At 35.3% G+C, this 15,482-nt stretch overlaps 3 protein-coding genes across 4 annotated transcripts; 2 read left to right on the top strand and 1 right to left on the bottom strand.

Moving 5' to 3' along the window:
- The first annotated feature begins 1,358 nt into the window (after window positions 1-1,358).
- LOC125187972 (protein BONZAI 1-like) lies at window positions 1,359-8,538 on the top strand. Its single transcript, XM_089058824.1, has 16 exons — window positions 1,359-1,569; window positions 2,994-3,041; window positions 4,080-4,228; window positions 4,313-4,361; window positions 4,562-4,618; window positions 5,018-5,203; window positions 5,303-5,437; window positions 5,727-5,788; window positions 5,865-5,967; window positions 6,045-6,159; window positions 6,706-6,782; window positions 6,861-6,998; window positions 7,078-7,242; window positions 7,437-7,550; window positions 7,674-7,770; window positions 7,864-8,538. The coding sequence occupies exons 1-16, from the start codon at window positions 1,426-1,428 to the stop codon at window positions 7,956-7,958; spliced, it is 1,734 nt and encodes a 577-aa protein (XP_088914950.1). The 5' UTR covers window positions 1,359-1,425; the 3' UTR covers window positions 7,959-8,538.
- Window positions 8,539-9,190: 652 nt separating this feature from the next.
- On the top strand, window positions 9,191-12,022 carry LOC148926852 (uncharacterized). 2 transcript variants are annotated; one of them, XM_089058827.1, is made up of 4 exons: window positions 9,326-9,454; window positions 9,981-10,057; window positions 10,181-10,291; window positions 11,482-12,022. In XM_089058827.1, exons 2-4 carry the CDS (start codon window positions 10,004-10,006, stop codon window positions 11,734-11,736), a joined length of 420 nt encoding a protein of 139 aa, XP_088914953.1. In that variant the 5' UTR covers window positions 9,326-9,454; window positions 9,981-10,003; the 3' UTR covers window positions 11,737-12,022. The 2 variants fall into 2 exon arrangements, with proteins under 2 accessions (XP_088914952.1, XP_088914953.1); XM_089058826.1 differs by lacking the exon at window positions 9,981-10,057 and having other exon boundaries at window positions 9,191-9,454.
- Window positions 12,023-12,312: 290 nt separating this feature from the next.
- LOC125187974 (mitochondrial import inner membrane translocase subunit PAM16 like 1-like) lies at window positions 12,313-14,831 on the bottom strand. The gene is made up of 5 exons (XM_048084677.2): window positions 14,667-14,831; window positions 13,978-14,031; window positions 13,402-13,489; window positions 12,896-13,026; window positions 12,313-12,779 (listed from the first exon to the last, which is right to left on the bottom strand). The coding sequence occupies exons 2-5, from the start codon at window positions 13,978-13,980 to the stop codon at window positions 12,654-12,656; spliced, it is 348 nt and encodes a 115-aa protein (XP_047940634.1). The 5' UTR covers window positions 13,981-14,031; window positions 14,667-14,831; the 3' UTR covers window positions 12,313-12,653.
- Window positions 14,832-15,482: the final 651 nt, after the last annotated feature.

Here is a 15,482-nt window from a genome sequence, read left to right as displayed (position 1 = left end):
ACTCATATTTTTCGATGATCCGTTTTGATTGATTTTAGCTGGGTAATCCAATTTTAAGCATAATGACTGTTGTTTGTCAGGAAATTAGTATTGTTGGTAAATGGTATAATTATAATTCACGGAAATATAATATAAATATAGTACTAGTACTTCATATTCTTCTTATTCTCATGATTATAAAGTTTGATTGCCAAATTTTGATTTCAGACAATTGGTAGTTAGCTGAAGAGAGTGGCAGATCCAGTAATTTTAATTTGGGGTACATAAATATAGAAATACACAATAAATTACGTCACTTCCACATTTATCTCTTTTCTTTAATTCTAAAATCAACTTTATTATTAGCTGAAGGGATGGAGAAAATAAACCACATCTACTGAGAATCGAACTTGAGACCCTATATTAGTATAACTACTACTCATCTGCTGCACCACGACCACTCATTGATATCTTTGTATCAATATATGCTTAAGGAGTCAATGTTTGGGGGTACATTTGTACGGTTGTACCCCCATATTCTATATTGGCTCCGCCACAGCACGTAGATGATACCCTTTTAATCTAGTATTCTTTCGTAGTCCTATTTGAATTTTAATTTGAATAATGTGTTAATGTTTATCAACGTAATACAATCATAGTATTATTTGTGAGTGTATAAATGTGCAAACGAATGTGTATTTTTTTGTTTACTCCATTTATCCGCGATTAAGAGTTCCGTTTTTCCACTTTGGTTCGTCCATAAACACAATTCCCAATTCATTTTTAATATAAATAATAATATATCTCACACTCCATTAATTCATTTCACTCACATTTCATTTAGAACTAATAATACTCTCTTTGCTACACAATAAATATTACTCCTATCTGGCAAATAATATTAATTAGATGAATGAATATGATATTTGGATTTGAAATCTTACGTTAAAACTCATAAAATATTTGCTTACAAATATTCAACATAACAAGAAAATTAATTAAGAATTAAACAGTATTTAAAATAAGAAAATTTATACTATATATATGATAAATTCTAAATTAGGCTATTGATCCTTAAAATCATATATTTTGGTCTACTTATTTTTTATATATTTAAAATTTAATCAAGAAAATTATGAACTTATTCCTTAAAATGAATTTTCCAATGAGATGTAACAAAAACTAATTTTATTGGAATGACAATCAAATTTCAACTTATTAAAAATGAAAGATTACTAATTTTGGAATGAGTACTATCATTGTATTACCGCGTGGACATTCAAAGAACAGATGGGCCCCGCCTCACAGCTGCTCTGACTCTTTTCTCTCTCTTTGGTCTCTTTATATAATTGGCAACGCCTCAGTAAAATATCTTTACGTAATTTTAGCTGCTACTAGTGTACATCTTTTTTCTATTTATCTCCCAATAATTAGGCGACGCCGGCGATGGGGAATTGCTGCTCCGACGTGGCCGGCGGCCAGACGGCGGTCGGAGGCACCAACTCTACCGATGCAGCTAACGCTTCTAACGAAGCAGTTGATGCCTTCTTCAAGTCTCGCGGCTACAATGGTCTCTACTCTCAGATCGAGGTCCGTGCCAAATGTTTGCACACTGGATATGTGTATTCAATCGGTTATGTGTTCGGCATTTGCTTGCTGAACTGTATTTTTGACTTTTTTTTTGGTGGAGTTTGCTATTTTTATTTATGTGTGTGTTTGTTTAGGTATTGATGTTGCATAGGTAATTGGAATTGGATTACTGCAATTGGAAATGTTTGCTAACTTATTTTCCGCGTTGTGATTTCTTACGAAGACAATTAGTTTGGTATTCGCGTATTAGGGAAAATTATTGGGGAGATTGAGTAATTGAACGTGTTTGTAGTTCTACCCTAATACGAGGAATGAAGTATGAATTTGTAAAAATAGCCAAAATGGATGAGTATTACCATGTATTTGGCGCTATGTTAGATTACATGATGGGGTTGTATGATTATCAGGAACTCTGGCATAGCAATTAGTACCTGAAGGTGGATTTTAGGTGTTGTTGGTAACATATGCATAATACATACCTCGACTGATCCCTATTTTCCTTGGAGGCACTGGAGAGTTTGCAATGCTCAAGTATCATAGGACATGTTTCTGCACAAATTCCTAAGATAAGTAATGCTACAAACTACTACTACAAGGTATTAGTAGAGGAAATTAGTTAGGTTAGTCCATAATGGAGGTATTAGTTTGGGGGTGAGGGATTGGCAAGACCAATAGGGAACCTGCTGGAAAAATGGTGCTTCAATATGAAATGTGTTTTATTAGGTCCACACCATACGTTGAAATATTCGGTAGTAGATATTGTAATCGGATTCCCATACGCATAAGAGTTTTAATCAAATTGGGCCCGGAAAGGCATCTGAGCTCTTCTCTAGGGCTGTCTCTCAGAATAAATCTGCATAAAGTTTGCATGTGGCTACAATGAATAAAATCTCACTATCAACTGATTAGAAAGTGATCAGGGTTTTAAATAGCCACTCTTGCAGTCTTGCTTGCTGTTAATGTATGCAAAATTGTACTCCGTAGGATGTAAACATATATTTTCCATGCACATACTGCAATCTTCTTGTGATCCGAGTACAATTAACCCACTACTTTGGATTTTACTTTCTTAAACACGCTGTCCCTAGGTTGTTCATAGACATGTGATATACTAGGATGGTTTGTAGTCTACTGTTCATCTCAAGTTATTGGTTCAAAGTTGGACTATAACAAATTAAATAGCGACAATTATAACTGCCTGTCCTTAGGTAATCTGGAACCTGGATCAGCTTCATGGCTTGTTGCCTTTTCATTTAGCAATTTTGTTAACATGTCCTGTTTACCGCTGTTGATGCACCATATGTTGCAACGCATGACTTCTTGGCTGAATCATCTTAATGACTTCTTGCCTTTTCACTTGTATTGCTGTAATATGTTTCATTGGTGATTTATCAAGCTTTTGATCAAACTTAAATATTTTGCAGCTATCTCTCTCTGCAACAGACTTACGTGATCGGGATGTGCTCTCCAAGGTTTGTTTTTTACTTTATCAGAAAAAAGAACTATCTCAGCTATATTAATTTCTTGGTTTAGAATACCATATCATTTTCTGAATGCTTCTTCTTTTCTTTTCTTGCTGGTGTGTTCACAGTCTATGCATGTCTGTTTACCTTTATAAGCTTCAATGTGTTGATTTTGATTTTAGAATTGCCATGTTTTTCTAGTATTGTAACTAAAGGACTCATTTGGTTTTATAGATGGGAATAAACAAGATAATATGAGATAGAATTTTTGGGCCAGAATGTAGATAATGTAAATTTTTAAGGCATATAAAGTATTGTTTGGTTATGAGATATTATCCAAGTTTGTGTTCCCATTTTAGTTTTCCCTAGTGTTGCCCTTCCACTTTTGGTTACTACCCACCACTAACCCTTTATATTATACTCTGGCTATATCAACTTATTCAGAACAAACCATGCATGGCCCACAATGCCACAACTCATCTACACACTAAACTAAAATATACTACAATACAGTGCACTACCCTAAAATAAATGAGGGCCCCCTTTTCCACTCATCCACACACTTACCTAATATTTAGTAAAACCCGTACTGAAAATTTATGGGAACACTTATAAGGGACTGAGGGAGCATTTTCTCATATATTACATGTTGATGAACATTTTTACACTACACCAGACCTTAACTACTGAGATTGGTCACTGCAATGATATACTACTACTTGTTTATGTTATATTATTTCATTTGTATTATAAAATTACACTCACATAGGCATGCAATGTACAAAATTAATTTAAAGGTAAAATTGTAGATATATACAAGGAAAATTCTATCACATCTTGTTACAAAAGAAAAGCATGAGCTTTTTCTAGACTTCTTTGTTTGTTGTATCCAGTTTCTTTGGATAACGATGTACCTCTTTTCTTTTACACCTGTTATTCTTGAATTTGGTTACTAGAGTTGGTGAGGGGTATGATGCTGTTTGGATAAATTTAATGGATTCACCTTGACACCCTCACCCTCCACTGACTATCATTGTATAATTTTAGAGTGATCCTATGGCGGTTCTGTATATCAAAGGAAGTGATGGTTCGCTACGAGAGCTTGGTCGGACAGAAGTTGTTCTGAATTCATTGTGCCCCAAATGGATTAACAAATTTACTGTTACCTACCAATTCGAAATGGTGCAGAATTTGGTGTGAGTTTTATTGTGAATTAGTTTTTATACCCAATAATTTTTATGATTTGGTATTATGCATCTCAAGAGCTTCCTCTGCTGCAGGTTACGTGTCTATGATGTTGACACTCAGTTTCATGGCATGGATGTGAAGGTAGAATGAATTCCTTAATTAACTTTTTTCTGTTACGAAGAGTAGAAATTTAACTGAATGCCCAACAATACTTTATTATCTTTCATTAACGTCACATCATACTTTGATGTCCCTCGCTATGTTATCTTCATTGCCTATTTCATAAGAACAAGATATACCTGATTGATTTTATTCGGTTTTGTTTTCTTTTCTTGCTATAGGCAATTAAGCTGGAGGAGCAGCAGCTTCTTGGTGAGGCTACTTGCACATTATCTGAGGTATGCTTATTCTTCATCTCTGTTTTCTGCATTTAATAATGTGTGCATGTGTAGAGAAAATAAAATCTACAACTTTGTTACAGTTACACACATACTCCTTTTCCCATCTCTCCTGTGATTACTCTAGGAACTAATTTTTAAAATTGTATTTAATGGTTGATTGATAATATCTTCCCCATGAAGCCGTATAGCGGTACTTGTGCAGCCCTTTGACTTTTAGGTGGGACAATGGGCAATCCTTGACTCTATAGCTGTAACCTCTATCTGGTTTAGGCTTCTGACCTTTTAATCATTTTCCAATGGATATATAGCATTCGAAAGAGTTTTTTTTTTCTTTTGGGGGGGGGGGGGGGGTTATCACTGTATTTTCACTCATCTTCCCCCATTTCCTCTTTGTAGATTGCCACAAAACTATACAGAACCATAACTGTAGATCTAGCACGTGAAGAAGTTTCTGCTCCAGGCCATACTCGAAAATGTGGCCAGCTTACAGTTTACGCTGAAGAAAGTGTTGCGTCAAAGACTACAGTAGAGTTGATATTGCGATGTTCAGACTTGGAATCCAAGGATTTGTTCTCAAAAAGTGTAAGAGAGTTCTTTCTCCTGGTTTATCTCATAATCAGAATATCAGATTCTTTATGAAGTCAGAAAAACTCATTAAAATCTTTGTCCCCTTTTTTTCAGGACCCATTTCTTGTAATATCAAAAGCTACAGAGCATGGAATATTAGTTCCAATTTGTAAAACTGAAGCCCTGGAAAATGATCATGAACCAACATGGAAGCCAATTTTCCTGAGCATTCAGCAAGTAGGAAGCAAGGTACCAATGATGGTTCTAGAAAGTTCACTATGTCACTTGAGTAGCATGAAACATTTCATTCAGATAAATATTTAGTAGATGGAGTTGCTACCCAAGCTTGATACAGAATATACAGTTTTTTAGATTGTAGATTTGCTTTCAGATGTTAAATTCTGTGTGGATCATTTCTATAATAAATCATGAATAATAATGTTGGATTGTGATATTGTTAGTTCGCCATTTAGATGTTCTTTATTCTTTTTCAGTAATTACTTGGAGATTTCTACCTAACGAGGTTTATCTAATGCAGGACAGCCCACTACTTATTGAATGTTTTGACTTCAACAGCAATGGAAAGCATGCTTTATTGGGGTAAGCAGCTATCTTTATTTAACCAGCTCTTTAACAGTTTTCTAGCTGAGCCTGACCCTGAACTATAACTGTTCAGAAAAGTTCAGAAGTCACTGGCAGATTTGGAAAGGCTGCACTCTACTGGCGCCGTAGAAAATTTGTTTATCCCAACGTCAGTTGGGCAAAATCACCAACGCAAGGTAAGAAACAGACTGTTTAGAAAGAGTATTTTCAGTATATATGTACCTATTTAAAAGTTGCATTTTTCTTCCTGTAGGATTTAAAGAGCCAGTTGATTGTGGATAAGTATTCAGAGAACATCAAGCACACATTCCTCGATTACTTGGCTGGAGGATATGAGCTGAATTTTATGGTTGCTATTGATTTCACTGGTATACCTTCAGTCTATGCTAAACATGCTTTCTTTGGACTTGATTGTTGAGTGCCTCTTGATATTCAACTTACATATTTTTTAACTTTTCTTTCCTTCTGTTTGGTTGTGTCAATGTATGATTAAAGCCTTAAAGGAGTGGCTTTTACTAACTGAGTTGGTTTCTCTTTGATTGAGTGGTCAGATCATTAGATATCAAATATGCTACTATGATTGTGTAGTATCCCTTGGTGCTGTGTGCGGACAATTTTTTGTTGTGTCATAAGATCTTTATACAATGAACAGAAAATGTCCTCCTTACCTTACTAGGTCATCCGGTTTCTGCTGCCGCAATATTTTATATAGCATGTGCCAAGAAGTATAGTAAAAGAGACTCTGCTGTCATAAGCGACTCGTTAACATGTGAAGAGTTCTTTGTTTCTCTTGCACACTTGTGGCTGTCCTAAGTTTGCGTGCAATGTATGGACGTCCATATGCACAGTACTATAATTTCTTTTATCCTAGTGTTTGATGAGGTTATTGCTAACTCTCAATATCTTTAAATCAGCTTCAAATGGTAATCCACGCTTACCTGATTCCTTGCACTATATCGATCCATCAGGGAGGCCAAATGCATATCAGAGAGTGAGATGCATTCAGCATTACCATTTCAGTTTCTGGGTTTGAAGAATGCAAAAGCTAATATGCTCTCTCTTAGTTTAGGCAATTTTGGAAGTTGGAGGAGTTCTGCAGTTCTACGATTATGATAAAAAGTTTCCTGCTTGGGGGTTCGGAGCCCGGCCAATTGATGGTCCCGTATCTCACTGCTTTAACTTAAATGGCAGCAGTACCTATTGTGAGGTGAAACTGGGGCTACATACTGATTAAGCATTCTTTTTAAGGTTCCATTTTCATTGTTAAGCATTCCATTTCCTTCCAGGTTGATGGAATCCATGGAATTATGACAGCATATGCAAGCGCTCTTCCTAATGTCTCATTAGCAGGACCAACATTGTTTGGACATGTAGTTATGCAGGCAGCACAGATAGCCAGTGGATCTGTTGCAAGAAATGAAAGAAAGTATTTTGTGCTGTTGATTATCACGGTATGTTAATAGCATTGAACTTATACTTTTTTCTGTATGCTCTATAGTCTAGACTTCTAGCATACCTATTCATATGCTGTATAGAGAAACTGAGTGAAGTTTGCATTTTTAGAATCACTGATATCATAAGTTAATCTGATTGTATCCTCACAGACCTCACTTTTCACTAATTCATTTACCATACTAATTCTCAGGATGGAGTTATAACAGACCTCCAGGAAACAAAGGATGCATTTGTTATGGCATCTGATCTGCCATTGTCAATACTTATTGTTGGGGTTGGGGGAGCTGATTTTAAAGAAATGGAGGTATATGCCTTTCTTTTTGTATGGTTTGTACTTGATTGGGTTATTCCCTTAACCAATGTAGCGATATCTTCTATTCATTTCCCACACCACTTATTGAATAGTATTTTGTCATTCATTTATCAGATATTGGACGCCGACAAAGGGGAGAGACTCGAAAGTTCATCTGGAAGGGTTGCATCACGCGACATTGTCCAGTTTGTTCCTTTCAGAGATGCACAAAGTAAGGAGCAAATTTATTGAATTCCAGTAATATACTGTTCATATATGACCATATTCAGTAGTCTGAACTGGTCGGGGAATTATTGAAATGCAGATGGAGAAGGCTCTGTCGTTCAATCACTTCTAGCAGAATTACCGACACAGTTTTTAACTTATGTGCGAGCTCGAGGTATTGGCCCAACTGCATAATCAAATCTACAATTGTAAATACAAAATTACTCTCTGGATATTTTGTGCCTAGCTTGCTTCCAGAGCCTATGACCGGGTTCATAAACACCGGAATGATCTACGTCCAGTTCCTGGTTAGGTTTTTTTATCTCACCACGGAACGTGCCCAACTTTGTCAGGGTTCATAAATCTGGAAATGGCTAAAAGAAACCATTCTTGTTCATTGTGTAGCATGAAGTTTCATTTTTTAAAATCTGAGAACGGTTCTCACGTAGACATGAATTGTTGCAAATTTTGATACAATCACAACATTTTGCATTGGTTCTTGAAATCTGAAATCTTCGACTCGTCTTTGCAAAGGACACTGTTTCTTTTCGACTTGTGATTGGAGTAGAAATCATACTTCATTCATGGGTAGATGCAGTAATTATTGATGCATGGTTGTAAGAGGGAGCTGTATGCCCGAGAATTCATTTTGGCGGTGTATGTAAATTCTGACCACAATTTGAGGTTTGATCTACATTTTCATGGATGATTTTACTGTTTTATGCGTTGTATAAAATAAATCAATGTTTTAGATTATACTACTGGATTTGATGAAGTTTTTTGCCAAGTAGTATTGTAATATGCGTTGCAATTTCTCATGATTTTGATGGATGCTAGTTATTACATGTGACAAAGTACTTCCAGTCTTCCACAATACTTTGTTTCATCCACAGGTAACTGTAGATCTAGAATGTGAATCGAGTCGCATATAAACTTCATTATATATTTTGATCATATCCACAACTTATCCTATATTAGGGGAAAGTTTACTCCCACTCTTTACTTTGATGGTATAGTTAATGTTGCAATGGTTTGATCAATTTCTCATTCGATGATCTAATCCAATCAATTAAAATTACAGTTACTAGTCTCTAAAATCAACTATGAAATTGGATACTAGTCCTTAAAACTATCAATTTGGTTTGAATTGTGCAAATTTTTTTTATGAACTTAAAAAGCAATATATCAAAATATCAAATTTTATGAATGGTGTTATTATCCCATCTGAACCAATTTTTTTGTCATAATTTGAGTCAGCGTGTCATGAAATATACAGTTGCTTGCTTGAATAGTACTATGCTTTTTAAATCAAAATTGTTATAGTCCTAAATCGGTTAACCTAGTACAATCTTAATTACAAATTTAATTGCATTTCCAAATTCCTCTATCGAGTTAATAATAAACTTATTTGATCGAATTCGTTTCTCCATAAAATAAAAAATTAAAAAAAAAAACTTTGCGCAATCCGGGAGACGCCCAAAATCCCATCTCAGTATCAAACGACTTGTTTGAAGCTGTGTAATCCTGATTTCTGATACGTCAAAGAAAAACGAAGAAAGAGTGATTAGAATAAAATGGATAAACTAAGGGAATTCTTCAAGAAAACTATGTTCTACGCTCGGGTTCTTTCCGGATACGAAGAGCGCAGAATCCGATCTTACAGATTGCAGCTTCAAAAACGTCTCCAGGAGGTTTCAATTTGCTCTGACTTCAATTCATTTTTTTAATTTCATTATACTTATGCACTCATCTATTGCTTAATTACATTCCTCGATGACATGAAATGGGTTTTTAGTAGTAGGTATTTTCTCTTATCATTATTGAAATTGAAATAAACTGCTGGAGTGGAGTTGTTGGATCATTGTCATTAATGCAGCTACTTTGATTTAAAAGAACAAAAATAATTGAATTGGACAAAGTGGAGTATGAAAATGAAGAATTTCTTGGTATGAATGATTGAAGAGTAGGGTATCCAGCTCATGTAATTCTTCGTAATTTGCTTTGATTGAGCTGGCGGTAGGACCTAATCTTGATAGGCATTGATAATATAGGCTGCAAATATCTGTTGAGATACCACCACTGTATTTAAAAACAAGACTTCTAATTTGATTTGGTTGTCTAAGTTCCGTGGGATCAGAAATTATTCATAATATGATTTGTCTTGCCAAATGAAATTTGCGAGTGATATACAGATTTTAACAATTGTTCATTCTGAAGATGTAGTTGCGTCGATATTTGTCATGGACTGTGAGCCACTGAGTTATGTATATGCACATCTAGTTACAAATGAAAAGGTGGGAACAATTATATTTCATGTGTCATTACATTTACATGCCTATATATCTTATGTATCTACCAGTTAATGTATTCATTAAGTTCGTCCCGTTTCTTACTTTGTTGTTCTTGTCATTTGACAGGCAGAATTAAGGAAAGCTGCTCTTAATAAGGTACCCGAACAGATTATTTTGTCAGAGGTGCGGAAGATGGTTCAGGAAATGCAGTCCTTGAATAAGAAGTTAGAGGACACGGTAAGTATCTAAACTCTTCAGTTTTGTTGCCTGATTTTACAGTTATAGGGCTATATGTTATGAAATTTTGAGGATAACATTTTCCTCTACACCAATATTACTCATTCATGGATATGGATTTTCTTGAACTGCGGTTCTTAAAATTTGATATCTCATAATTTGGTCCAGAGAGGAATTTAATTTGGGATTTACATTAAAATTACTGTTTGTGAGACTATTTCTGTATCAGTACACTGCACAGACAGTTGTGGCGCATTTCCAAGATTTATGTCAAGATAAAATTGAAATCTACACTAGATAATTTATTCAGGACAAATGGGATAAGGCACATGGTCCTCATTCAATCAGCAGGCCAATTCAAATTTCGTTCTTTGTCCATTCATTAGATTCAGAATATTGTTTTCCCCCTATGTTCTTTATGGTTCTTGTTACTGTTAATTTAATTCGTGGTTGGCAGATGCTGGTGTGAAGCTCTCTGTCACTCTTATTGAAGACTAAGAGATTTATAGGGATTAGCAGAGAACTATCCATGTCAGTGTACAATGTGTCGTGAGTCATGATCTATAGACATTAATAAACCACAAAGAAAATCTGATTAATTAATCAGTAACCACCGACCTTCCTATAGAGAGCAAATGATTGAAAGCTACCCCCCATATACCATTAGAATCTTGATAGATTTTCATCTTCGTCTGGTCAGGGAAGAAATTAGGCAATCTCTTGTTTTTGCACATTGGTACTGGAACCAGGCAATTGATAGCTAGCTGGACGCTTAATTCTCTCTGCCTTCCTGTATATGCTGTCTAGACAGCTTCGTGGTCTATGTCAAGGGAGAGTTTCAATATTTTTTAAATCAAGAATCTATTTCCATTTATAGCTTCAAATACAAAGATATCAATACAAATTTTCAACTTGCTTCTGACCTTCCCTTTTTAAACTAACGATTGGTGTCCATTAATTGGATAGAATAACATCTTGCATCCTTTCACACTTGATACTGAAGACAAGTGTTTTCGCACCTTTGGTTCACACTGAAAAATACAAATCATGTAGTGCTCCTCTTTTTCCCCTGTTTATTCTCTTAATATGTTTTCACTATTCATCTAGAGGCATGATGAAATTATGTTGTGTATCTCTTGCCAGCAATATTTGGTTATCTAGTCCACTTGTATAAGGTGAAAAAATTGCAGGAGGCAGCCATAGAGGATTACTTCAAGCCGATTGACAAGGAAGCAGAAATGATTATGAAGGCTCAGCTTGAAGGAGAAGAGAAGACAATGAGAGAGATGGTTGCAACCATGCAAAGACAGGCTCTACTTGAGAAAGCTGAAGCAGAAGCAGATGCACAAGCACTTGCAAATTCAAAGAATGCAAAAGCAGACCAAGAAGTTGAGGAGGCAGAACCTGAACCAGAACGTGTTGACAAGAGGTCTGGAATGCGATGAATCCTCAAAACAATTTTCGCACTTGTTTGAATTACAAGGCATTGCCCAATTTTCAAAGGCTTAGTTAGGTTTGCCATTACCGTGATGGGACGTGAGTAGGTGTTGCGGGCAGCAGTACAGCCACACAAATCTGTTGTATGTCAGGCTGAAATAAAAACACTTTGTTGATTGTTCTACTAAGTAGCAATGATCTCTCTGAGCTGCATTTTCTGTATGGTGATTTCGTGTATCATATTTTTATACTCCATGTTCAGTGAACATCTGACCTTTCAGGTTAAGGCGGAAACATTCTTTTGAGGCGATAGAACTATAGGCTATAGCCATATTTTAGTCAATTTCAAAAAATCTTGATTAGGTTTGGGTAAGGCTACTCCCAACATTATAAATTAGCAGGCTTATTATCTGAAATGTATACCAAAGCGTTCAATAGTGACGAACTAAGTATCCAATTTTTGCAAGATTTTTTTAATTTAGTAGTTGCTATTTCGACAAAAACTGTCATACGGCCGTTTAGAGTGCCAGATAAGTCACTTCATGAGTGTCTCATTAGACCATGTTCCACACCAAATACAGCACTTCCAAACCAAGATCATCAAATCAATAGCTATGAGAACATAGGCCATCTTCTGAATAGACAGCCAAGCTCGTGCAAAACAGTTACAAGGGTTATTCGTTGGCCGCGCATATATAATGATATAGCTAGGATACGAAGTTGCGTTTACAAACAGCAGTAGGATAGCACATTCCGATCCTCAACTAATATATGACATTCAAGCCACTTGAAACTTTTCGTACCATATTCCAGGTGTCAAAACCCAAAGAATTATGTGAGAAACAACGATCTTCTCAGAGAGTGATATAACTACCTATATTTCACAACTCGGTAAAAGATTTCTCACGAACCACGAGAAAATGATTTAACTCGGGTTCTGCTGCTGCTTTGGTTTCTCAACACTTTCCAGGCATTCTTTCGCTCTAACCACCTTCGATTGGAGATAGAAACTGCCACTCTGAGTATTCCTCTCAAACAACTTGTCATACCTCTGATAAAATTAAGGGAGATTTTTAATCATTGAATTACTATCAATATATATATATGAAAACCCAACTTTTATCTAAAAAGCAAGCAAAAAGAGAAAAGAAATCAGAGAAAGGAGACCTTCACAATCTCTTCCCATGGTGTATTCTCAGTGACACCAAGTATTTGCCTAGCCTCCGCCTCAGTCATCATTTTACTACCTCTTTTGATAGTTTCCACTGCTTCTTGCGCAGCACCAGTCTTTGAGGCGTCTGCAATACACCATGAGAATATAGCGTCAGATGGTTGAGGGAGATCGGTTCACTTTTTTAAATGCCAATGCATAAAATGCATTCATTTCAATTCATGCACAAGCACTAAAGACTTATTTATTACTCCCCATGAATACCATAGTATTGGCACACATTTCAATAGCTTCAAAACATTTTATGTACGTGTGCTAAGTCTCACATCCTTCCACCAAAAAAATAGTCAAATTGGGCACTAACAGGAATAATTAGTCAGGAGAGGGAGCCAATGCTAGAAGCCTAGAATACATAATTAGAGGATCAACTACTTCCCAAAACAGTCTTGTGTCATTCTCCCAAAAGTCAAAAATCGAATAACAACCCAGAGAAAAAACTTACTTGCAAGTGCCTGACGATATGCCTGAGCAAACGCTCTGATCATTATTCCAGAACCCATGACAATCAAGTTAGCAAGAATTCTGGCTGCCTGCAGCCACACAAAACTATAAAGTTACAAATTTGCAATGAAAATGATACCACGTATTATATCATGGATGGCGGAGAGTATGTTTTGAGTATGTGATCCAACTATAATATCATTACAATGCCTCAACAGAATAGAATGTTGCAAATAAAATTTCTGGATTGTAAAATGTGAGGCTCTAGGAAATTAAACACACAACTGCTGTAAACCAGAAGTGCAAGACAATCATCAGAAAGAATTTTCCTCAGCTATATTCAAGAAACAGCATGTGAAATTGTTGTGGTGAAAACTTAAAAAATACTACAATTAATCAATTAACCACACTTCCTAATCCTGGAAAGTTTAGAAAACCACTTTGAGATACTTTTCCATCATATATTAATATATAAGCTAGAATAAATCATTCTAATAGTACTACATTGTCTAGAACTATGCTTGCAGCAAATCTATGCCCAATTTTAGAGAAAACAAGGTCAGGCCCAGATACATACCATGGCTAGAAGTGCAAAACACAATCACCAATCGATTAACGAACTCCGAATAACCTGCATCAAAACAAGAATCGATAAGATTCAACAATTTAAATTTTACAAACGTGGCTAAAACGAGTAAGACCCAATTCATATCTATGTACATAATCCATTACTAAAACAAAACAGTAAATCTGGATCCAGCACGAATCACCGATTGACCACAGAACTCAACCAATTATATTAACGAGGTGAACCCTGAGGACACGTGAATTTATTTTTTCACAATCAAAATTTGCATCACGCCATCACTTCAAACATCATTTATCATTAGAGCTCCCCAAGAATTAATCTTTTTCTCCAGAGAACAAGCTATAATCAGATAACCTAAGGCCGCCGTTCATCATAATCGTCAAGGGGAAAAGCAAACGGCAAAAAACATAGCAAACTTTTGCACAAAATAGTTTAAATTACCGATGAAAAAACAATAACCACCGTTTTTTCTGTACGCGTATATCAAAAAAATCAATTAATCAGATAAAAAGTTACATAATCGGGTCAATCAATCTTTTTAGAGCTTTCATATGAAAACAGTCAAAAGGGAAATTATATCAGAAAACCAAATTCGCAAGGACCAATCCCAACAAAAGAGGAAGAAAAAAAAAAGAGACCTCCAATACGTTCAAGAAAAGATCGAGCAGAATCCGTACCTTAAAATACAGAAAACAAAATAATCAGAGGAGAATAAGAGGAAGTTTTTCTGTGATTAGGATTCGCGAAAGGGTTCGACCTAAACTAAATGAGGTTGGATTCGTTTCGTTTTATTTCTTGGGAAAGAGTTAATCTCGTGTGAGGGTTGATGATGAAGAAGGCGGCATCTGCGTATACTATTTTGCTTTTATATGAAAAGTTCTCGAAACTTCCAGCCTATTTTAAATAAAAACACCATTTTTTCTCGATTCATTAAAATTATTCTTTATTTATTGATTTCTTAAAATGAATACTTCCTCCATGTGCTAACTGATTCCCAATCCAGAACCAGAACTTCAACATTACGTTGGAAATTTCTCAACATGTAGATATAACTTTATCAACATAACATATAAATTTAAATCTCAACACAAAAATATAATTTTATCAACACAAATCTATTGAGAAAGTTTTGTCTTTGTGTTGATAATTTTAATACATAATATTGAGATAGTTCTGGGTTCTGGATTAGGAGGTTGGTTTTATTTTAACGCGACCCCTTCCTCCATTACACATGATTTAAAAAAAATTGTGTTAAGTGAATTAATTAAGAATAATAAAGTATGAAATAGAAAAGGTAGATAGTAAGAGAGAATAGAGTAAGAGTGTCCGCAATAGTCTGGAAAAAAAAATAAAAATAACTTGTCCGTTTAGTCATCACAGCCATGCCCACATAAAATTTGTCTAGCCACGTCACAGTCACGCCTCATATCTTTTTTAATTGTTGGTGTATTTTAATTGGATTAGAACAAAATTAATTGGACAAAAATAAATAG

This window comes from Salvia hispanica, chromosome 5, assembly GCF_029641045.1.
Source record: "Salvia hispanica isolate PSC_SH4W2 chromosome 5, Shi_PSC_v1, whole genome shotgun sequence".
Taxonomy (NCBI): domain Eukaryota; kingdom Viridiplantae; phylum Streptophyta; class Magnoliopsida; order Lamiales; family Lamiaceae; genus Salvia; species Salvia hispanica.
Note: the sequence above shows the minus strand (reverse complement) of the source record. Positions and strands in the feature narration are given on the sequence as shown.

Bases quoted from the DNA above. Each gene is read 5' to 3' on its own strand.
- LOC125187974 (XM_048084677.2), bottom strand. The intron at 13,027-13,401 runs GTAAGTTTTTTC...GGTGTATTGCAG, and splicing joins ATATCGTCAGGCACTTGCAA to ACGCCTCAAAGACTGGTGCT. The intron at 12,780-12,895 runs GTCTCCTTTCTC...TAATTTTATCAG, and splicing joins CATGGGAAGAGATTGTGAAG to AGGTATGACAAGTTGTTTGA.
- LOC125187972 (XM_089058824.1), top strand. From the start codon at position 1,426: ATGGGGAATTGCTGCTCCGACGTGGCCGGCGGCCAGACGGCGGTCGGA. The intron at 6,160-6,705 runs GTATACCTTCAG...TCTTTAAATCAG, and splicing joins GGTTGCTATTGATTTCACTG to CTTCAAATGGTAATCCACGC. The intron at 7,243-7,436 runs GTATGTTAATAG...ACTAATTCTCAG, and splicing joins TTGTGCTGTTGATTATCACG to GATGGAGTTATAACAGACCT.
- LOC148926852 (XM_089058826.1), top strand. From the start codon at position 9,338: ATGGATAAACTAAGGGAATTCTTCAAGAAAACTATGTTCTACGCTCGG. The intron at 9,455-10,180 runs GTTTCAATTTGC...GTCATTTGACAG, and splicing joins TTCAAAAACGTCTCCAGGAG to GCAGAATTAAGGAAAGCTGC. The intron at 10,292-11,481 runs GTAAGTATCTAA...AAAAAATTGCAG, and splicing joins ATAAGAAGTTAGAGGACACG to GAGGCAGCCATAGAGGATTA.